The sequence below is a fragment of the Lutra lutra genome, chromosome 14 (genome assembly GCF_902655055.1).
Source record: "Lutra lutra chromosome 14, mLutLut1.2, whole genome shotgun sequence".
Lineage (NCBI taxonomy): Eukaryota > Metazoa > Chordata > Mammalia > Carnivora > Mustelidae > Lutra > Lutra lutra.
In genome coordinates this window covers 7,336,008-7,360,838 of record NC_062291.1, presented here as the reverse complement: position 1 = coordinate 7,360,838, position 24,831 = coordinate 7,336,008, and the positions used below count along the sequence as shown (strand labels likewise).

The following is a 24,831-nucleotide window of genomic DNA, read 5'->3' as shown; positions in this document are numbered from 1 at the left end:
AAAATAGGTAATAGTCATCTGATAAAAACCATTCATCAGCTGAAAGAATGAGACAAATCTCCCATGTTTTAACACAGCTCTAGAAAGCAAAATGTACAGTGTAAAAATAAATTTGGATGTTAAATTCAGTATTATTTTATATAAGGAAAAAATAAAATCATATGTAAAATAACCATCATTTTATAGATATAATAAAAACAAAACCATAGATGGATTCATGACAGTAGTTACCTCTAAGAAGGAAAGAAAATAGAATTGGGAAATAGGGTATAGAGGATTTCAAATTTATCTATATTTCTCTCTTTTTAAAAACACAGTAGAAAAAGTTAATATCTATTCACTTGGAATGAATTTATTTTATTATCTCATTATGTTATCTTATTATATTATCTTCTCTAGTTTTCTATATTAAAATATTTTAATAATGACTGATAACTTTATGAAGTCTAACAATTATAGTACACAAATGCCAACCTAAGCAAATAGGGAAATTAAAAAGATTAGTAATAATCCATTCCCTACTCTCAATGATAGATATGTTCAGTCATTTCATAGTGCATAATCTGAGACCACTCACAAATTATGTTGGCCTTCATAAGCAGGTTTTACGTAGAGAAAATAAGGAAAAGTCAATAGGAAAAAAAAATCTATGAAACTTAATAGTCACGGTAATCATAATTTTAACTGTTCAAAATGTAACACACACACTGAATTACTATTTACAAAAGACTTAGAGGTTCAAGTTCCTTTTACTATAATATCCAGGAAGAATGGATCCATAAGTCCTGCTAGCAGAACAATCTTCTATATTTTTACATTTTGATAAAGACACTATTGATGATATATTTTTGAAATTTAAGCACAAATCCACTAAGAGGAGGAAGCAAAGCAATCATGAAATTTAGGATGAAAATAACTTCTTTTAAGAGTGACTTGAAAAAAAAAAAAAGAATTACTTGAAACTTTACTGCTTCATCAAAATCACAAGAAAAACAGAATATTTCTGATATAAATATACTAAATAAGAGAATATTTTTTAAACTTGCCTTAGCATGCTGTTAATGGCACCCAGTTTATTAGCTTGCTCACAGTCTTCTAATTCTTTGGTATTGTTTGCCACTTTCGAGTACTGAAAGGAAATACATAGTAAGTTTAGTAAGAATTATTAGCTTTCTCTTTATTTCAAGTTCCATTGGCAATCTAATCTGTCAATGATGACACAGATACATCCTAGTATCAAAACCTCTCACATATGTAACAAATGGAAATCAAAATGAGTCACAAATTCCCACCAACTAAAGAAGACATTAAAAACAATTACCACTGGTATGTTGGTGATCATGTAAAATAAGAAAACCCTCTTGGGAAAGTAATTTGACAATATTTATCTAGAGCTATAAAAATGAATAAACCCTTGAACCAACAGTCTTATAACTGAAACCATATCCAGAGCAACACTAAAAAACAAAACCAAAAATGAAGTACAACCACTTGAGAAAGTATTTGGTACTATCTCATCATGCTAATATAGGCATAATCAATGGCCCAGCAACCTTACTTCTAAATATCTACCTAAATATCTACCTATCTACTCTTACATGTGTACACAATGAGACAAAGGATGAAAATGCTGACACATCACTGTTCATAATAGCAAAAAACTCCAAACAGTTGAAATGCCCATCAGCAGAGGAAGAGCTAACCAAGGAGATACTCATACAATGAGTACTACACAACTATTAAAATTAACAAAGCTACATATATCAACAGAGACAAATGTTCAAAAGCATAATGAAGAATAAAAAATAACTGAAAAAATATTTTTAAAATAAAAAAATTTTGATGCCATTTAAAAGTACTATGCCCAAATACCTTGATAACTGTGTACCCTATACAGTATAATCCTGAAGATGACAGGTTGACTAGTTGGAACACAAGACTAAAAATACATGCATGATAAAACACCTGTTGCACAGAGCATCTGATACTGTAGCTATACTATGCTACTATAGTTCTTCTACAGAAGACAGAATTGATGTATCTCAAAAGAATCTATAGAATTTAACTGTAAAAACAAGCTCTCTGCCTGCGGCAAGAATTAGAAAGGTGGGACTATGGAGCAAAATGTTCCCACTGCCAACTAAATCCAGAACAGTTCTCTTCTGCAACCACTGTCAAGCAGGAAATGGTAAGTTTCACAATGTAAAGCAAAAATATTCAAGGAAGAAAAGTGACTCGCCTTATTGAACACCCAGCTTTAATTCCGACTGGAATTTTGCTCTTAAAAGAATAACAAGAAAAATTTACGAAGTTATCTTCATTTTTTCTTGAGATTTCTTCACAAATTAGTAATGCCACTGCTCAAATACAGAGACTATTTTATTCTATGATGAAAAAATGAACATTCAAACTGTTTTCATACTACCTAATAAACCCATTTATGGACTTGTAAATCTTAATTTAGCAAACTGAACGACATATACAGAATAACAGTGTCCAAATCAGCTATAAATTTTTTTAAAAGAGGGGCGCCTGGGTGGCTCAGTGGGTTAAGTCGCTGCCTTCGGCTCAGGTCATGATCTCAGGGTCCTGGGATGGAGCCCCGCATCGGGCTCTCTGCTCGTCAGGGAACCTGCTTCCCTCTCTCTCTCTCTCTCTCTCTCTGCCTGCCTCTCCATCTACATGTGATCTCTCTCTGTCAAATAAATAAATAAAGTATTTAAAAAAAAAAACTAATCAATTCAGAATCTATGGTATAGCAAAATACCTACTAAAATCTTTTCATGTGTCATGGTAAACTTTAGCTTAGGTAAATTTAACCGAATACTCAGAATAAATATCTTCCTGCCAGGTGGAAGAATATAAATAATGATAAGAGATATTTCCCTAATCAATAAAAAGATTAATAGATTAAAACATTACCTGTTGCCAGCATTTTATTATTTTAGTATTTGCTAGTACATCTACCAGAAGGCAGAAGAGAGAAGACTATAAAACTTAAGTCAAATCTAACAGCCACGAACCTGAATTTAAAATGTGGAAGAAATACTAACCAAAAGTGACTGCTGGCTACAGTATGTCCTCTGACTAGTGTAGTATAATATGCTAAAATCAAAATCTTTAGCAGCTTTTCTAAAGGTTTGATGCTAAATACAATAACTTGACTTATGCAAATCTTAACAATAAACCTTTTAGAAATACGGGGGTAGGCATCACAGATATATTATCACGAATAACACATAACAATCACAGAAGAGAATTATTAGAAGTAATGAAAATGTAAAACTAATAACTAAATCAAGAATGAAATAAACCAGCTGGGATTGAGGCTGGGAAGATGATGGGGTAGGAGGACCCTAGGCTCACCTCATCCTATGGATACAACTAGAGAACAACAACTTCACACAAATAATCTAGAAAACAACCCAAAGACTGGCAGAAAAAAACGCCGCAACTAAAGGCAGAGAAGAGGCCACATCGAATTGGGTAGGAAGGGTAGAGATGCGGTGGGCAACAGAACAGGCCGTGGCTGTCCGCAGTCAAGAACTGGAGGTATGGGGAAGGGTGAGAAACAGACTATCACACATGCACGGGAAGACCAATCCCCATAACTTTTGGTTTTGAAAGCCAGAGCCTCCAAATTTCAGGAGTTCCTACAACCAGTAGGACTTGAAGCCTGGTTTTTAAAAATCAGCACCTCCACTCTGGGAGGGCTGAAATGCATTAGGAAGCAGAGTTCCTGCCCTTAAAACAGACAGCGCGGGGGGGGGGGGGGGACGACGGGGGACAGGGACAAACAGCCCAGGTAGCTACAACATAGAAGCAGCAATTTGAAAAACACCTAGGGCATATAGGAGGGAGACTTACTAATCTCAGAGCATGTCCCAAAAGGCAGGAATCACAGGGAGACGCCTCCAGGAACAAAGGAGGCAGGCACCATTTCCCTCACCTCGGCACCCCCACTCACAGCATAAACACATAGGCACCTTTGGGAACCAGCACTATGCAACGCTTCCTAGCTAAATTGCTTACACTGAGCCCCACCCACCTACACCTAGTAAGGTCCCCTTTTCGACACATTTGTGTCAGTTCTGCTTTTGGATCCCCTCCCACGGAAGACCAGAGTAAACATCACCAGCGCAGCTTCTCCTGACCCACACGTTTTGCAGGGCCTCAGTCTGGGCAGCTGTGGACCTTGCAAGAAGCTCAAGACACATCCTGTTGAAACTGGTACCGCACCCACACAGCCCTCCATCGGCCAGTGCAGGAAATAGGTCTCGTTTCACAAATAGACCAGCACACACCTTGTTAAAATGTGCAGCACTCCAGCGGGGGACCAAACACAGCCCACAACAAGCTAAGAGAGCCTCTTAGACAACTGGACTAAAGGAAAAGCTGGCCAGGACACAAGAGCAGAGCATATACAACACACACAGGAGACAGTCCCTGAAGTGCCAGGTCCCGGAGAATAGGGGACAACTCTACCACAGGGCACACTACAGGACATCTTATTCATAAGACCATGAACTTCAAGAGGAGGATACAGAGCTGACTTCGCTAACACACAGAAACAGATACAGAGAATCAGACAAAATGAGATAAGGAATATGTCCCAAATGAAAGAACAGGACAAAACCACAGCAACAGACCAAAGTGAAATGGATATAAATAGTATGGCTGACAGAAAATTTTAAGTAATGATCATAAACATACTCGCTGGGCTTGAGAAAAGAATGGAGGACATCAGTGAGACCCTAACACAGAAATAAAAAGGAACACATCAGAGATGAAGAACACAAGAAATGAAAATAAAAATACACTAAATGGAATAAATAGTAGGCTAGAGGAAACAGGCAAATGAATTAACAACCTGGAAGACAGAGTAAAGGAAAGTAATCAAGCCAAGCATGTGAGAGAAAAAAAAAAGTTATATAAAATGAGAATAGACTTAGGGAACTCGGTGACTCCATTAAGTGTAATAACATTCAAATTACAGGAATCCTGGAAGAAGAAGAAAAAGAAGAGAACAGAAATTTTGTTTGAAGAAATAATAGCTAAAACTTCCTGAATCTGGGGAAGGAAACAGATACTGAGATCCAGGAGGCAGAGAGATCCCCCAACAAAATCAACCCAAGGTGATCCACACCAAGACACATAGTAGTTAAAATGGCAAAAAGTAGTGATAAAGAAAAAAAATTTTTTTAAGCAGCAAGAGAAAAGAAAACCGTAACATACAAGGGGAAACCCCATAGAGCTAATAGCTGATTTTTTACCAGAAGATTTGTAGGCCAGAAGAGAGTGGCATGACAGATTTCAAGTGCTGAAAAGAAAAATCTGTAGCCAAGGATACTCTCTCCAGCAAGCCTATCATTCAGAATAGAAGGAAAGATAAAAAGTTTCTCAGACAAACAAACTAACGGAGTTTATGACTACTACACCAGCCATATGTTAAAGGGGACTCTTTGAGTGGAAAGAAAAAACTGTAAGTAAGAGTAGGAAATAATACTTATTATTAAAAATAAGTATATCTGTAAATATCAGTCAAGAGATTCACAAAGGATACAAAATATGACACCATATGTCCAAAATGTTAAGCAGAAAAAGGAATAAAGAATGGGTTCAAACTTAAATGACCATCAACTTAGCACAGACTGCCATATGCAGAAGATGTTACATACAAACCTAATGGTGACCACAAATCAAAAACCGGCAATAACAAATAGCATGGAGGACATGGGGAGATGGAGAGGAGAAGGGAGTTGAGGGACATTGGAAGGGGAGATGAACCATGAGAGACTATGGACTCTGAAAAACAACCTGAGGGTTTTGAAGGGTTGGGGGTGGGAGGTTGGGGGAGCCAGGTGGTGGGTATTAAGGAGGGCACGGATGCATGGAGCACTGGGTGTGGTGCATAAACAATGAATTCTGTTACACTATAAAGAAATAAAGAAAAAAAAAACCAGCAATAGATATACAATGAATAAAGAGAGAGGAATCCAAGTATATCACTGAGGAAAGCCAAAACACCACAAAAAAGAGCGAGAGAGATCAGAGAAAAACTACAAAACAATCACAAAGCAAGTAACAACTTGGTACTAAATTTATATCTACCAGGAACTACTCTGAATGTAAATGGACTAGACACTTCAATCGAAAGACATAGGGTGTCTTTGGATTACAGAGTGGATAAAAAAACAAGATCCATCTATAATGCTGCCTACAAGAGACTCATTTCCGACATAAAAACAATTGCTGACTGAGAGTAAGAGGATGAAGAAAAGATTCGTTATCCAAATGGATGTCAAGAGAAAGCTGGAGTAGTAATACTTGAATCAAACAAAATAGACTTTAAAACAAAGATTAGGGCGCCTGGGTGGCTCAGTGGGTTAAAGCCGCTGCCTTCGGCTCAGGTCATGATCTCAGGGTCCTGGGATCGAGTCCCGCATCAGGCTCTCTGCTCAGCGGGGAGCCTGCTTCCCTCTCTCTCGCTGCCTGCCTCTCTGCCTACTTGTGATCTCTGTCAGATAAATAAATAAAAAATCTTTAAAAAAAAAATAAATAAATAAAACAAAGACTAACAGGAGATAAAGAAGAACACTATATGATGATGAAGGGGAGACTCCAACAAGAATACACAATTATAAATAGTTATGCACCCAACATGGGAGCACCCAAATACACAGTTAACAACGAACATAAAAAAACTAATCGATAGGAATGCAATAACAATAGGAGACTGTAACACCCCTCTTACATCAATGGACAGATCGTCCAAACACAAAATCAACAAGGAAACAATGGCTTCATTCACCAGACCAGATGGACTTAAAAAGATATTTTCAGAGCATTCCATCCTAAGACAGCAGGTACATATTCTCCGCAAGTGCACACTGAACATTTTCCAGAACAGATCACAGATTAGCCCATCAAACAAGCCTGAACAAAGTCAAGAAGATCGAAGTCATACCATGCATCTTTTCTGACCAGCATACTATGAAACTGGAAGTCAACCACAGGAAAAAATCTGAAAAGAGCGCAAATTCATCAAGGTTAAACAACATGCTACTTAACAATGAATGAGTCATCCAAGACCTCAAAGAAATAAAAAATTACATGGAAACAAATGAAAATGAAAACGTAATGGTCCAAAATCTTGCGGATGGAGCAAAAGCAGTTCTCAGAGGGAAGTTTAGGACACCACAGGCCTACCTCAAGAAGCAGGAAATATCTCAAACAACCTAAATTTACACATAAAAGAGCTACAAAAAGAATAACAAAACCCAAGACCAGCAGAAGGAAGGAAATAATAAAGATTAGAGCACAAATAAATGATACAGAAAATTTTTTACAAACAAAATAGAAGAAATCTATGAAATCAGGAGCTAGTTTCTAGAAAAGATAAACAAAACTGATAAGCCTCTAGCCAGGCTCATTAAAAAAAAAGGGGGGGGGGGCGGGAGGAAGAGAGAGGACCCAAACAAAATTGCGAATGAGAGTAACAATGGACACCACAGAAATACAAGCAACTACAAGAGAGTATTGTGAAAAATTACATACTCCAAACCTGGACAACCTGGAGGAAATGGGCAAATTTCTAGAAATATATAATCTATCAAAACAGCAACAGGAAGAAAGAACATTTAAACAGACTGATAACCAGCAATGAAATTAAATCAGTAATCAAAAAATTCCCAACATAGGGCACCTGGGTGGCTCAGTGGGTTAAAGCCTCTGCCTTCAGCTCAGGTCATGATCCCAGGGTCCTGGAATCGAGCCCCACATCCGGCTCTCTGCTCAGCGGGGAGCCTGCTTCCCTTCCTCTCTCTCTGCCTGCCTCTCTGCCTACTTGTGATCTCTCTCTGTCAAATAAATATACAAAATCTTTAAAAAAAATAAAAATAAAAATTCCCAACAAACAAAACTTCAGGACCAGATGGCTTCATAGGCAAATTCGACCAAACATTCCAAGAAGAGTTAATACCTATTCTTCTCACAATATTTCAAAAATATGAAGAGGAAGGAAAATTTCCAAATTCATTCTCTGAGGCCAGTATTATCCTGATACTGAAGCCAGGTGAAGACACCATTAAAAAACAGAACTACAAAAAAAAACTTCGGCTCAGGTCATGATCCCAGGTCCTGGGTTCAAGCCCCGCATCAGGCTTTCTGCTCAGCAGGGAGCCTGCTTCCTCCTCTCTCTCTGCCTGCCTCTCTGCCTACTTGTGATTTCTCTCTGTCAAATAAATAAATAAAATCTTTTAAAAAAAAAAAAAAACAGAACTACAGGGGCACCTGGGTGGCTCAGTGGGTTAAAGTGTCTGCCTTCAGCTCAGGTCATGATCCCAAGGTCCTGGGATTGAGCCCTGCCTCAGGCTCTCTGTTCAGCAGGGAGCCAGCTCCATGCCCCTGCCCCCATCCCACCCCGGCCTACTTCCGATATCTGTCAAATAAATACATAAAATCTTAAAAAAAAAAAAAAAAAACAAAAAACAAAAACCAGAACTACAAAAAATAACAAAAATATTTTTTTAATTAAAAAAAAAAAAAAAACTACAGGCCAATAACTCTGATGAACATAGATGCAAAAATCCTCTACAAAATACTAGCAAACCAAGCCCAACAATCCATTAAAAAAAAAAATCATTCTCCCTGATTAACCTTTACCCCCAGGTTGCAAGGGTGGTTCAATATTTACAAATCAATCCGTGTGATACATCATATCAGTAAGACAAAGGAAAAGAAGCTTCAGATTTCAACAGATGCAGAAAAAGCATCCAATAAAATACAGCATCCATGCATGATCAATAACCCTCAACACAGTAGGTTTAGAGGAAACATACCTCAACTATAATAAAGGCATTATATAGAAAATCCATTATAGTCAATGGGGGAAAAACTGAGAGCATTTACCCTGAGGTCAGAAAAAGGACACGGATATCTACTCTAACCGTTTTATTCAGCGTAGTACTGGATGTCCTAGCCACAGCCATCAGACAACAAAAAGGAATAAAAGGCAACCAAACTGGTTAAGGAAGAAGTCAAACTTGCACTATTTGCAGAACACATGATATTCTGTGTAGAAAACCCTAAAGACTCCACCAAAAAACGACTACATCTAAAAATGAATTCAGTAAAGTTTCAGGACATAAAATCGATGTACAAAAATCTGCTGCATTTCTATACACTATTAAGGAAGCAGCGGAAAGAGAGATTAAGAAAACAATCCCATTTACAACAGTCCCCAAAATAATACAACAGCTATGAATAAACTTAGCAAAGAGGTGAAAAGACCTGATTGTGAAAACTACTCAAATATTGATGAAAGAAGCTGAAGATGACACAAAGAAATGCAAAGACAGTCCATGCTCACGGATTAGGAGAACAAATATTGTGAAAATTTCTATACTACCCAAAGCAAGCTACACATTTCATGCAATCCCTATCAAAATACCAACAGCATTCTTCATAGAACTAGAAAAAAGACATCCTAAACTTTGTATGGAACCACAAAAGACCCTCAATAACCAACGCGATCTTGAAAAAGGAAATCAAAACCGGAGGGAACACTATTCCAGATTTCAAATTATATTACAAATCTGTAGTAATCAAAAAGGTATGGTACTGGCACAAAAATAGACACTTAGATCAACAGAACAGAATACAAAGCACAGAAATAAACCCATGATGCTATTGTCAATCTTTGACAAAGGAGGCAAGAATATTTAATGGGAAAAAGTCTCTTCAACAAAGGGTAACTGCATGGCTGCATGCAAAAGAATGAAACGGGACTTCTTACACTGCACACAAAAACTCAAAATGGATTAGGGACCTAAATGTGAGACCTGACACCATAAAATTCCTAGAAGAGAGCACAGGCAGTAATTTCTCTGATGTTGACCATAACAATATCTTTCTAGGTATGTCTCCTGAGGCAAGTAAAACAAAGCAAAATAAGCAATTGTGATTACACTAAAATAAAAAACTTCTGTCCAGCAAAGGAAACCACCATTAAAACTAAAAGACAACCTAACTAACTGTAGAAGATATTTGCAATGACATATCCAACTAAGGATTACTATCCAAATTATATATTTATACAGCTCAACACCAAAAAAAATCCCAAATAATCCAATTAAAAAATGGGCAGAAGACACGAACAGACATTTCTCCAAAGACAATATCCAGATGGCCAACAGATACATGAAAAGATGCTCAACATCACGCATCATCAGGGAAATGCAAATCAAAAACAAAGTGAACTATCACCTCACATCTGTTAGAATGACTAAACTCAAAAACTCAAGAAACAAGTGCTGGCGAAGACGTGGAGAAAAAGTAACACTCGTGCACTGTTGGTGGGAATGCAAACTGGTGCAGTAACTGTGGAAGACAGCATACGGGTTCCTTGAAAAATTAAAAACAGAACTACCCGATGGTCAAGCAATTACACTACTAGGTATTTACCCAAAGAATACAAAAACACTAATTCAAAGGGATATATACACTCCTATTTTTTTTCTAAAGATTTTATTTATTTATTTGACAGAGAGAGATCACAAGTAGGCAGAGAGGCAGGCAGACAGAGACAGAGGAGGAAGCAAGCTCCCCCCAAGCAGAGAGCCCGATGCGGGACTCGATTTCAGGACCCTGAGATCATGACCTGAGCCGTAGGCAGAGGCTTCACCCACTGAGCCACCCAGGCACCCTGCACTCCTATGTTTAGAGTAACATTATTTACAATAGACAACCCATGCAAACAGCCCAAGTGTTGATCTATAGATGAATGGATAAAGAAGATGTGGTGTATACATATACAATGGAATATTATTCAGCCATAAAAAAGAATGAAGTCCTGCCATTTGCAAAACATGGATGGATTTAGAGCGTATAATGCTTAGGGAAACAAGCCAGTTACAGAACAAGAATTACCATACTATTTTACTCATGCGTGGAATTTAAGAAGCAAAACAAACACAAGAACAAAAAAGAGAGACAAACCAAAACAACAAACTCTTAACTAGATAACAAAAGAGATGGTTACCAGAGAGGAGATAAGGAGGAGGCAATGGCTGAAACCTGTGAAGTGGATAGAGTGCACTTATCTTCATCAGCAATGAGTAGTATATGGAACTACTGAAGCACTATTTTGTACACATGAAGTGAATGTAACACTGTATTTTAACACTTTTTTCTTTTCAGGTATATAGCACATTATTAAGTCATTCAGTAATATATGACTAAGGTCTACAGATTAGACATTTGTATTATAAAAATGTTAACTTCCCGATTTTGTTAGTTACGTTGTGGTTACATAAGAGAATAATCTTGTTTTTAAGGAAACACAGGTAATTAGGGGTAATGTATCCCCTTGTTGGTAATTTACACCCAAATAGTTCAGAAAATAATATATACAAAGAGTAATAAAGCAAATGTGATAAACATTCAGGGAATCTGAATAAAAATAAATGAGGACTGTTGGTATTATTCTCCCAATTTTTCTGTAGGTCTGAAATTATTTCAGACTAAAAAGTTTAAAAAAATTTATTCTTAAAGGAAAATGAAGAGGATTTTTTATTTTTTTTTTTAATTTTTTTTAAAGATTTTATTTATTTGACAGGCAGAGATCACAAGTAGTCAGAGAGGCAGGCAGAGAGAGAGAGGGAAGCAGGCTCCCTGCCGAGCAGAGAGCAGGATGTGGGGCTCGATCCCAGGACCCTGAGATCATGACCTGAGCCGAAGGCAGAGGCTTTAACCCACTGAGCCACCCAGGCACCCGAGGAGGATTTTTTAAATTGGCCCTTTAGAAAGGACATTGGTTAAGGTTTTTTCCCCATTTTTAAGGATAACAAACTAGATTAATTGTTTAGGTAAGAAAAGTAAAAAGTGAAATGAAAACAGAGCTTATAATGAATTACTGTTTAAGAAGAATTAATTATGGTATATGTCTAAAACAAAAGTCTAAAATAAGTATAGCTTTTTTTTTTTTTTTTAATAGAACAAAACCACCAAGTGAAGACCTCATACCAAGCCTGAAATTCCTCTACTTTACAAATCACTCTAATTCCCACTCTAAATGTAAAAGTTAAGGTCTGGTAGCATCACTTTTCTTATGAAATAAGAAGCATATTCAATAAAGCATGAAATAAGAGTTAGTCAATTGTAGATCCAGTCCTAGAACAAGCTGCCCAGGCTTCCATCTGGCTTAGAACCATACTATACTTCCACCACAGATCAATACTACTGGGTACAAGAGTTTCTTCAAACCCATTTTGGTGACAAGTATAAAATAAACCTTCAATAATGTGGTTAAAAAGAAAGAGCTGACAGCTTATGAATTTGAGGACAAGTCTAAATCCATTAACAGTGGCCTAAAATATAAATTCATGCTTACTAAGAGCCCAAGAGGAAGCAATGTTTTCCTTATTATTATTATTTTTTTAATTTATTTTACCTCTGGACAGGGCTCCACATGGCAGTCTTTTAGTGAACAATGGCCATCTTCTGCCCAGACAGGACATGGTCGCTTCAGATTGACCTGGAGAGAAAGAGTGGATAAACGTTAGCACACGTATGGCACAGTTCTTCAACACTCTCTAGGGGTCCCTGTGCTGCGCACCACTGACGTGGTGATGGGAAGAAGAAAAAGCTTCCTACCCTGTGGCATCTATAGGGTTCAAACTTTTAAACTGCAGTTTTTCAAACACCTAGTTGTAATATTAATTAAAAAAATAACTGTTATTAGTCCTCTGACACTTCAAAAAAGGAATAAAGTCCAAGTACACTGCTCACCTGCAGACCCTGGGCAGCATTATACTCTGATTTCTGTCACACCTTACCCGTTAGGGTTCTCCCGAGCATCCACCCGCTTCAGTGTACACTGAGCACCCACTATCTGCACTGTGTAGGGTCTACGGCAAAGAAGAGATATAAAAAAGTACTTCACCCAGCTGGAGTCTACTGGAGGGAATAGAAATTATACATGTTTGTTTAATTACAAATTGTAGAAAGTGCTACAAAGAACATCCAGAGTTTCGTGATGGAAAATAATGGGGCCGACGGACAGTGACCTTCTTGACTGCTCAGTGTAAATGGGGATTTTGTTTGTTATAGCTTATTGTTTACATTTAAGAAGATATGGGATTTTGTATTTTAAGTTTATAGCCTGCTATCTTAATGCATTTTTTAATCATTTTTGTTCATTATTTGAGTTTTCTAGTATCATTTTGTCACTTATAAATGGAGATAGTTTTACTTATTCTTCAAAAATGTTTATGCCTCTAGTTGCTCTCTCTTGTTTGGTATGCTAAATATTATCTCCAGCAGTAAAGAAGAGTGGGTACCCTGGATCCCTCACCTAAGTGAGAATTCCTCAACTATTTCCCAACAAGCAAGTTGGGGGCAATGCTAAAGTTAGGATATAAATGATCGTGTTAAGAAGTAATCATTTCTATTAAATATTTAAAAATCAGGAATGTGTGTTGAACTGTGTTGAAGACCTAAAAGCCTTGTTCCCGCATTCTTAGAATAAGATTGACTTGGTCAGGATGTATTTTTCTGTAATACGCTCAAAACTCCACATCATCCTCGATTTCACTTCTACTCTCACAGCATACATTCACCCCATCAGGTAAGTCTGTTGGTGTTACCTCTTATATACGATGTTCGTTTGCTTACTTTTCACTTCTTCCAACTCTACCGCCCTAGTCCAACCTCTATCACTTTCCATCGGGTCTCATGCAAAAACCTACATGGTTCTCTATTTCCTATCTCACACCCTGAGAGTCTGTCTTGTACAAGTCCCCCCAAAAGCTTATTACACTTACACTAAAATTCAACATCCTTACATAAGATTTTCTCATCTGGCTCTTACTTTCCAACTCTCCATATCTCACTCACCTTGCTCCAGCCAGGCTGAACTTATTCCTCAAACACGCTCAACCTTTATGCCTGCACTCAAGACGTTTATACCTGTAGTTCTACTCTCCTTCCCTGGAATGTTCTCTCTCCGTATCTTCTCATGGCTTTCACGTTATGTAGGTCTTTACTCAAATGGCACAGCACGAATACCTTCCTTTCCTGATCATCTTCTTTAAAAGTAAAGCTACCTAACTTCCCCACCCCATTAATTTATTCTGTCTCCTACTTGATTCTTCTCCATAGCATTAACCTTAATAACCATATGAAATTATATTTCACTGTTTATTGTTTGCCTTCCTAATCTGGATAAAAGCTTCATGAAGTCAGAGTCTTTGTGTTATTCACTATTGTATCCACAGCACTTAGAATAGCACCTACTGTGGGACGCCTGGGTGGCTCAGTCAGCTAAGCGTCTGCCTTCAGCTCAGGTCATGATCCCAGGGTCCTGGGATCAAGCTCCGCATCAGGCTCCCTGCTCAGCGGGAACCTGCTTCTCCCTCTGCCTGCCACTTCTCCTGCTTGTGCTCTCTTTCTCTCTGACATACACACAATCTTTAAAAATAATAATAATAAAAATAGGAAAACTCTTTAAAAAAGAGCGCCTATTGCAAAGTAATTATTCAATAAATATTCGGTGAATAAAGAAATGGAATAGACAGTATAAGAAACTGTAAATACCAACTCAGCAGCCAACTAAGCAGCTGACAGGGGTAGACTGCCTTCCACTGAGGTATCCTTGCTCAATCATAAGTATGTTTGCACATGCTTAAAATTAACCTATTCTCTTTGCTTTCTTTTTCTCCCCCTACTGTATGGAAAGTATACTGGCGGTGGTTACATGTCCTTTTTGTTTAATTCGTAGGTTGGCAGAACAAGGGAAAGGAATAATCATCACCAGAATATCCTTGACTTGGAGACAAATGCATTAACTACATCACTGCATTACCCTCCCTTGGGAAGTAAGTGGATATTTCCATTACATATGGAATAATTTCATCAAATTGATTAGAACGTTTTCTTAGAACACTGTTATGTTTGCCTATCCAACTTCCTTTCTTTTTTTTTTTTAAGATTTTATTTATTTATTTGACAGACAGAGATCACAAGTAGGCAGAGAGGCAGGCAGAGAGAGAGGAGGAAGCAGGCTCCCTGCTGAGCAGAGAGCTGGATGTGGGGCTCAATCCCAAGACCCTGAGATCATGACCCGAGCCGAAGGCAGAGGCTTAACCCTCTGAGCCACCCAGGTGCCCCACAAATTCCATTTTTCCTCCTCCTGTAACCCCTAACGTTCCTTTGAGAAACAATCACTCCCCCTTATATTTATGCAAATACGATTGTTACCAAAGTGTCTTTCCCTCTTTTGGTCAATTAGACCAATTAGACACCTGTGTAAGTGTTTTTCCAGAAATTAGGGAGGAATTTTGTCCAGAAATTTGATATAGAGTGTTGCAAAAACAAGGGAAATGGCTATTGAATTGCTTGCTAGGTACACGACGTAATAAATTTTTTTGTCACCTTCAAAAATAAAAGGAGAGGGGCAATGGCTAATGGTGCCAAAATTTTGGTGGTGACATAAAAATAATGGCTATTAGTTCCTGCTCTAATTTCTTTTTTATCCTCAGAAATATTTAAAGACTATGATAGTTATATAGAATCAGGATAAAAAAGAAAATCATGCTCAATTTTTAAAATAAACTAAAAATGAATATCAAAGAAATTATAAACTCAATTGAATACTGAGAGCAAAAGCAAAACAAAGCATAACAGCAGCTTTTAAAATATTGTTCTTCAATTTAAAATACTGCTTTTGAATATTGCTTATTGTTGCTACCTTTAAACTAGCATTGGTTATTCTGTAAAGGTCTAGAGCAGAGCACTCAATTTAAGAATCAACTCCGCAGTATTACTACGAAAGCTGTTCTGCTTGTGCCCTCAGCCTGGTTCAGCAGCCCTTCCAGTGAGCTCCAGAAGGAACCATGTGCTGCTGTGGTACTTATACTGAGAACAGCACTAACACAGGACAGGGGCCACCAGCACAACACAGAGCCTGGGGAGGGGTCTAGATGGTGGAGCCTAAATTACAACGAAAGCTGACAGATAAGTCTGTGGCACTTTCAGCTTCTGTAGAAGTAGTCTCTGTCCCAAAATTGAAAGATGAGGAATTTCCCAAACCCAGAATGAGGGTTCAGGTTCTTAGTGTTCAAAAAGACGATCAGGTTTCACTACAATACTTAATATATTCCAATGATTACAAAAAACACAGAGTGTTTTGAGAAGTCAAAATGGGTTTTCAAAAGGGTCATAAAAGTCACATCTGTAGAGAGCTATGTAAAACTTTTTGCTACTAATGTAATCAAAAATTATAACTTTACCTTGTAATAACGGAAGTAGTCTCGCTCTTGCAATTTTTTTATTTTGGGGAAGATTTTGAAGGTGTTAAAGTTATCGATGCTATCGATATCGCACAGGCAATCATCCAAGACTCCGGTTACCTGGGGGTGGGGAATATATACATATAAAATTTAAAATATGTAAATTATAGATATTTCAACCTTAGCAAATCTGTACTATTGTATAAAAAGATAGTTTATTCATTTGAGGTAACTAGTCTTTTTTAAGATACATAACATTAAAGGGGTGCCTTATTTGACAGAGATCACAAGTAGGCAGAGAGACAGAGAGAGAGAGGAGGTAGCAGGCTCCCCGCTGAGCAGAGAGCCTGATGCGGGACTCGATCCCAGGACCCTGAGATCATGACCTGAGCCAAAGGGAGAGGCTTAACCCACTGAGCCACCCAGGTGCCCCTAAGACATTTTTTAAATGGAGAAAAGTTTATTGGTTACCAGGGCTTAAGGACTGGAGTAGGGAGAGGAACTGGAGTCAGGGAGAGGGGTAGAAAGGAGGGAGAGTGGTTATAAAAGGGCAAGAAGAGAGGTGCCTGAGTGGCTCAGTCGGTTGAGCTTTTGACTCTTGGTTTCAGCTCAGGTCATGATCTCAGGGTCACTGGACTGAGACTCGCAATGGGCCCATGCTCAGTGGGCAGTCTGCTTGAGATTCTCTCTCTCCCTCCTCTGTCCCTTTCCAATCCCTCTCTAAAAAAATTATTTATAAAAGGTCAAGAGGAAGGATCCTTGTGGTGATGAAATTGTTTGGCATCTTAACTACGGCGGTGGACAGAATAGGTACAGACACGAGGGAGACTAGGAGGGATCTGAATAAGATCAGCAAGGTGCATCAGTGTCAATGTCCTGGTGATAATACCGCACTGTATGTTTGTCAAATGGTACCAGTGAGTGAAACTAGATACAGTGTACGTGGCATTTCTTTGTATTATTTCTTACAACTGCATGGAACCTGCACTTACCTCGATTAAAATTAGAAAAAGAAAAAAAGGGGGGGCGAGGGACCCAGGTTGTTATTCGTGTGATCCATTAGAGGAATCTATGCACAGATGATCAGAAAATGGAAACCAGAAATTCCCAGTTGTTTCTTTCTCATGTTTTCCCCCTAGGAATGCAAATATGTCCCCAAACTCCCTACAACACAAAGAGTCGGAGGTATATTATCTTTAAAGAACAAAGGATCGTTCACAATTTTGGCTCTAGAATCCCAGATGCTTTACTATCCTAGTTACTAAGATCCTGTCACTAACTCTATTGAATTTTATTCCATTTCTCTAGCTTACTATTTGTAAAACTTCAAATTCTAAGTAATTGTGGAGAGTGGGGGCGGGGGAGTAGAAATACCAACTGACAACTTTCTAGGTTTTAAAAATACTTTATCCAGTGACTGCACTTTCTTACAAATATTTCTTAAATTGTTCCTTTTTAGTAAACCACCATATTTTTAAAAAATATTTTAATTGTGGCAGAGGCTGGGGTAAGGTATACAAAATTATCACATACTTATTTCTAACTCTTAAATACTAAGACAAAAGTCTGCATATCACCAATTTTTTATTTTTTTATTTTTTATTTTTTTTTAAAGATTTTATTTATTTATTTGACAGAGAGAGATCACAAGCAGGCAGAGAGGCAGGCAGAGAGACAGGAGGAAGCAGGCTCCCTGCTGAGCCGAGAGCCCGATGCGGGACTCGATCCCAGGACTCCCAGATCATGATCTGAGTCCAAGGCAGCGGCTTAACCCACTGAGCCACCCAGGCGCCCTCACCAATTTTTTAAAAACAGAAATAGAGAGGTGCCTGGGTGCCTCTTGGCTGAGCATCTGACTCTTGGTTTCAGCTCAGGTCATGATCTCAGGGTACTGGGATGGAGCCTCAGGCTGTCCCTGCAGGTTCCCTGATCAGCAGGGAACCTGCTCTCCCGCTCTTCCCACCCTCCACCCCTTCTCTTTCTAAAATAAATAATCTTCAAAAAAATAGAAATAGAATACGGCTATTATCTTTTTTTTTTTTTTTTAAGATTTTATTTATTTATTTGACAGAGAGAAATCACAAGTAAGCAGAGAGGCAGGCAGAGAGAGAGGAGGAAGCAGGCTCCCTGCTGAGCAGAAAGCCCGATGTGGGGCTCGAACCCAGGACCTGGGATCATGACCTGAGCAGAAGGCAGCGGCTTAACCCACTGAGCCACCCAGGCACCCCACGGCTATTATCTTTTAAGTCCCCTTCTAATTATAGCCATCTCCCTCCCCCTGGAGGTAGAATAACTTATTTCTGTTAATTACTTTTCCTTGCAATTTCATCACATAGGATATATCCCTAAACAATACAGAGGGTTCTTTTTGTTTTTGAACTTTAATATTAATGACATGCTTCTTTTGCTAATATTTTGACAGCTACCCACCATAATGAGTTTTATGGTCATTCATTTTCCCTGCTGTAAATGTTGTATTATATAAAAATATCACAGTGTATTTACTCTATTGTTGACCTGTAAGGTTGGCAGGATAATGGCCCCCCAAGATATCCATGCCATAATTCCAGAAGCCAGTGAATATGTTACAGTACATGGCAAAAGTGACTCTGCATATGTGATTAAGATCTTGACATGATAGTTAATACTGGATTATTTAAGCAGACTCAATAATAAGATCCTTGTAAGAGGAAGACAGTGTCAGAGTCGGACTAGAAAGTGCTACATTACTGGCTTTTAAGACAAAGGAAAAGGACACCGGCAGCCTCTAAAAGCCGGGAAAAGGGAAAGAATGGTGATTCTCCCCCAGAGCCTCCAGGAGAAACGCAGTTTTGTTGATACCTTTATTTTATCCCTGTAAAACCCATTTTCAGACTTCTGGCCTACAGCATTACATGATCATAAATTTGTATTATTTTAAGCCACTAAATTTGTGGTAATTTGTTAGTGCAGCAACAGGAAACTAATGCAATCCATATTTAGGTTGTTCCCTGATTAAGTTAAAGAACAATGCTACACAAACACTTTTTTCTTTATCTCCCTATGTATATTTATAAGAGTTTCTCCAGCTTATATGCTTACAAGTGAAATTACTATAGCTCATTTCCAAAATAGGTATACCACTTCCCAATCCTACCAACAGCAGATAGAAGTTACTGCTAAATCCTATCTTTACCATTATTTGATATTTTTTTTTAAAGATTTTATTTGGGGCACCTGGGTGGCTCAGTGGGTTAAGCCTCTGCCTTCAGTTCAGGTCATGATCTCAGGGTCCTGGGATCTGAGCCCCGCATCTGGGTCTCTGCTCAGCAGGGTGCCTGCTACACCGCGCCCCCCCGCTGCCTATTTGTGATCTCTGTCAAATAAATAAAATAAAAGATCTTATTTTTATTTTATTTATTATAGATTTATTTGTTATAGATTTTATTTATTATTTGACACAGAGAGAGAGAGCACAAGTAGAGTGGCAGGCAGAGGGAGAGGGAGAAGCAGGCTCTCCGCTGAGCAGGGAGCCTGATGTGGGGCTCGATCCCAGGACCACAGGATCAAGACCTGAGCCAAAGGCAGCTGCTTAACCAACTGAGCCACCCGGGCACCACAATTATTTGATATTTTAAAAATTTTTACCAATATAGTAAGCAGGAAAGAGTATCTGATTTTTGTACTGATGAAGTAGAATGTTTTATGTTCCATAAGACATGTGCATTTCTTTTGTGAAATACCTGGTTTTCATTTTTCTACTGGGTTGTCTTTTTCATATTAACATGCAGGATTCAATACTTTTTCACTATTCTGGTACATTCTTCTGGAAATCCAACCTGACATTTTATATTAGACTGTGTCTCTTAAGCTCTCTTTAACATTTACTAACCCATTCTCTCGCTGAGCTTCCTTCTGAATAATTCATGCTTTTATTTTCCATTCATTCATTCATTAAACATATTTGAGAATCTACCTCACATAAGCCTTGCACTGTTCTACCTGCTGGGTAGAACAGTGCAAAAGATACCAGAAAGACTAGCCAGAAAGACAAGACAAAATCAGAAAAGGACAGCATCCTGGAAGCCCAGAGAAAATAAGTCTTTCAAGGAGAGTAAGTGATGAACCCTGGGGAAAAAACTGCTGTCTATAGGTAAAGCTAAGGTTTAAAAACTCACTATTGGCTTTAACAAGGAAGACACCACGGACCTTTCTAAGAGCAGTTTCCGAGGAGCTGGAGTACGTTCAAGAGAGAACCAGCGTGGAAGGAGTAAGGATAATTCCTTTGATGTGTTTTTTTGATAGAGAACAGAAAAATGGAGCAGAGCCAGGAGAGTTGGGCAGGTTGAGAGGGAACTGCAAACTACAATTAACACCATGTTTTAGAATGACAGTAACAGTCCATCAGAGAAGGAAAAACTAATGATCCAGGAGAGAAAGGGAAGAGTTGTTGAGCCCTATGCTTGAAAGAGGGAATGGGACCTAATGCAGGAGAGACAGGGATTGACCTTTGATAAGAGTTTACAGTTCATCTATGATAATCCATCGGAAGTCATGACATGTGGATTCAAAAACTAATAGGTAAACACATATGGATTACACTGATTACTCCCAATTTTGTTAGTGAAATACGAAGGTAAGAAAAGGGGAAGTGTTGGAGGATTAAGTAGAAAAAGACATAAAATGGTAGCATGATTCAGTAATCCTTTCTTCTGCTGGATATAATCAGCTATCTAATCCACCCATTGAGTTTTTAATTGCAGCTCTAGAAATCACGGGTCTTTTTCCATAGTCTATATTTCTAATACCTCATTCATGGTGCCTAGTGTTTGGTGATTTTGGCTATTAGCTGCTTATTCTCCTTGACACTGTATCTTCAAGAATTCCTTAGGGCCTGGGTTGAAAATAAATTCTTCCAGAGGAAATGAATATTTGCTTTTACCAGTAAACCAGCCCCACTTCTGGGAGACAGATCCAATAAAATGAGATAATATATATTGAAACACTTGGAGATTAAATACTATCTATGATATGCTCCAACACTGTATTAGAAAATACCACTGGAAACAAAAACCAAATGTATCCACTTTTGAGGACGGTTTCACAAAATGTTCCTTTGAATATGCACCAACCTTTAATTTTTGAACTATATGTATTCATTTGGACATGATAAAATGATACATATTCATTTGGATATAATAAAAGTAAATGTGCAATTATAAAACAGTAACACATGTAATTAGATGAGAAAAACCTAAAGTGAAGTTTCCAGATTGATGACAAAGTATACAATTAACATAGGCTATAAAAAGAAAAAAATGAGAAAAGTCTCCTTTTAGAAAAACATCTAAATGTATACCCCAAAACTATCACCGCTAGAAGATAATTTTGCTAAAGACAATTTGAAAAATTTACTTTTTAGAAGATTTCCAGATTTCCATTCGTTCAGTGTTATCTAAGCAGGGCTCACAAGGTAGTTCAGAGGATAACTGCGTTGCAGTTCCTTACAAACAAGGCCTGTTTAAAATTGCTGATCGCTGGGTCCCATCCAGAGCCACTAAATCAGCACAGGTGGCAACGGGGCCAGAGAATCTGCATTTTTAACACGCTCACCAATAACGAAGCCGAAAGTCTGCCCCTTTGATTTTTACCAAATCATTCATTTAAAAAATATCCACACAAATATAATGTTCATGCCTTCTGGGATTTAGTGCACGACACCATAACGCCAGGAGGAAAGTGTGTGAACAAAGTCAGAAATGCACGTTTACACGGTTGCACTCACGGCTTCAGCCGTGCTCAGCAGGGAGCACCTACCGCTTCAAACAGCATCTCCCTCGCCCTCGAGCCACCAAGACACCTGCCCTCCCAGCGGCTCCGCCGCCTCGCAGCAGGGGCGACCGGGCACAGCCGCACCTGCTGCTGCAGGAAAGCAGCGAACGGGGTTCTCGGGGCAAAGGCTCTGGCTTCCCACACCCTCGACCTCCAGCGCACTCTGTCCTGAAGGTGTCACGAGGCGCCCCCCGGGCCGACCTACTCTCCCCACGTCAACCGCCACCGACCCGCAGTGTCCGCGAGCTTGCCCCTCAGGCCACCCGGACCCCGCAGACCCGCTCAGCCGGCGAGAACTCGGCCGCCCCGAGAACGAGGGACGGCAGTGCCGGGGCGCAGCAGGGGGCTCTCCAGCCCAAGAGCTCCAGGACGCGGAGTCTGGCGTCCCTCCCCGCCCGCGGCACTCCTGCGGGACGCGGGGAACCCCCGGTGAGGGTCGAGCTCCCCCAGTCCGCGCGTCCCTCCCCACACAGCGGACGGCGTCCCCACTCCCGCCCGGTCTCCCGCACATGCCCCGCCGCCCCACAAACCAGAAAGAGAAGCGGAAACGCCTCCGGGAATGGTCACCGCCGCCCTCATCCTGCCGCCGGCCCCACGAGCGTCGCCGCCCGGCAGTCACCGCGCGCATCTCGCAGGCGCCCCCGGACGCGGCGCTTCGGGTCACGGCCCCCGCCCGCGCGGTTCCCAAACCTCCTGCGGGTCCAGCCCGGCCCTGCCCGCGCCCCCGCCGCGGCCCGGTCGCCGCCAGCACCGCGTCCGGCCCAGCGGCCCCGCCCCGCCGGCCCTCGCCTCACCTGGGCCTCACGACGCGGCGGGAGGAAGCTCAGGGTGACCAGCAGCTACACTGCGGCCGCCCACCGCCAGGCCCCCCGGTTCATGCTGACCTCTCCCCACAGCGCGGCCGGCTGGGCCCCTCGGGGCCGGGGAACTGTGGGCGGCCCGGGCGACGACCCAAGGGGACGACTCCCGGCGGTTGAAGGGCTCCAGGGTCAGAAGTCCAGGCCGAGCGGACGCAGGGGACGCCCTCCCTAGCTCCGGGCTACTGCGAGTGAGGCCGGAGAGCCGGGCGCCCCCACTTCATCTCCCAGGCTGCCCCGCCCCCGGCTTCCCCTTCGACCCGGCCACGCCCCCGCCGAGCGCCGGGCCTTGTGGCAGTTGTAGTCCCTGGGCGCCCGTGGGCCCGCCTCCTGCGGGGGGGCGGGGCCGGCGGTGGGGTGGGGAGCCTGGAAGCCGCGGCCCCGCGGCCCCGCCCCGCACGCCCTGGGCTCACCTGGGCCTCGACGACGCGCGGGAGGAAGCTCAGGGTGACCAGCAGCTGCACTTCGGCTGCCCCCGCCCGGCGCCGGCCCGCCGGGCCCCCCGGCTCATGCTGACATCTCCCCACAGCGCGGCCGGCTGGGCCCCTCGGGGCCGGGAAGGGTGGACGGCCGGGGCGACGACCCAAGGGGATGGCTCCCGGCGGCTGAGAGGCTCCAGGGTCAGAGGTCCGCGCCGTGCGGACGCAGGGGACGCCCTCCCCGGCTCCCGGCAGCTGCGAGTGAGGCCGGAGAGCCGGGAGCCCCCACTTCATCTCCCAGGCTGCCCCGCCCCCAGCTTCCCCTACGCCCCGGCCACGCCCCCGCCGAGCGCGGGGCCTTGTGGGAGTTGTGGTCCCTGCGCGGCCGCGGGCCCACCTCCTGCTGGGGGGCAGGGCCGGCGGCGAGGGTAGCCCTGGAGCTGCAGCGGCGGCCGCTCCGCCTCCCCCGCGGCGGCCAGTGGGACAGGACCACGCGAGGCTCCAAAACAAGAGGCGCTGCGGGAGGGGCTCCGGCCCCCTCGGCCGGCCGCCGCGCCAACCCCTCCTCGGTGGTGCCTCCTGGAATCCCGGCCGGGGGTCAGGCCTAGGTGGCCGGTCCCCGACGCCGCACAGCCCGAGGACTCCGGGACGCGCCCGCGGGGCCTTCCACTGCGAGCCGGGGCGCGTTCTGCGTCTCCTGCGGCGGCCGCGGCATCCGGCGCCCGACGGGGCCTCGCTAAGCACCGGCCACTCGTCGAGGCGGCCTCGGCTCCTCTTCGACTTCACAGCCGCAGGCGTGGACGCGGTCCCCTTCTCGGTCCGCTCCCACTCCCTGCGGAGCGGACCGCGCGCGGAAGAAGGGGACGAGTCCCGGAGTTGATCATAACCTGTGGGGTGGGAACGAGCGCTCGGACGATCTGGGAGGGCTGCGGCCTGGCTCCGCCCCCGCCTCCGAAACATCCCAGTTTCTCATGGGGCTTCAGACGGACGAAGGTTCCTTAACCTCCGCGAGCCTCAGTCTATTCGTCGTGAATAATCCCCGACCCAAACCCTGTTTTAGGATTGCATTAGACTGTACATAAAGGGCTTAGGATGGCGCCAGCACAAAGGAAGTTCAACTGACAGCTGCTATTCGTTTTATTAATAGCCTTGATTTCTAGAAAACTAGCAATACACCGGCTTACACGTATGCGGTGTGTATTAGACTCCCAGTGCTTCTGTAACAAACGACCACACATTTAGTAGTGTAAACAAGACATTATCTTAGAGTTCTGAAAATCAAAAGTCCGAATTAGAGTAGCAGGGCTGCATCTCCTAAAGGCTTTAGGGGACAATGTTTCCTTGCCTTTCCCAGCTTCTAGAAGCCACCTGCGTTCCTTACAGCTCATAACTGTACACCACACTGTCACATCTTCACTCCCTCGGCTTCCACTGTTATATTCTTTCTCTTGCTGA

The 24,831-nt window shown here is 41.7% G+C and overlaps 1 protein-coding gene across 1 annotated transcript in view; it reads right to left on the bottom strand.

The window, feature by feature from the left end:
• The window catches only part of LOC125085046 (translation initiation factor IF-2-like), a gene marked incomplete at its 3' end in the record, with an annotated part of 39,293 nt that extends 14,794 nt beyond the window's left edge, over window positions 1-24,499 (bottom strand). The window contains exons 1-4 of the mRNA XM_047703173.1: window positions 23,371-24,499; window positions 16,290-16,409; window positions 12,452-12,535; window positions 1,047-1,129 (exon numbers count right to left, since the gene is read on the bottom strand). Coding sequence (XP_047559129.1) covers window positions 1,047-1,129; window positions 12,452-12,535; window positions 16,290-16,409; window positions 23,371-24,336 — 1,253 coding nt within the window. The remainder of the gene's footprint in view (window positions 1-1,046; window positions 1,130-12,451; window positions 12,536-16,289; window positions 16,410-23,370) is intronic.
• Between the last annotated feature and the right edge of the window lie 332 nt (window positions 24,500-24,831).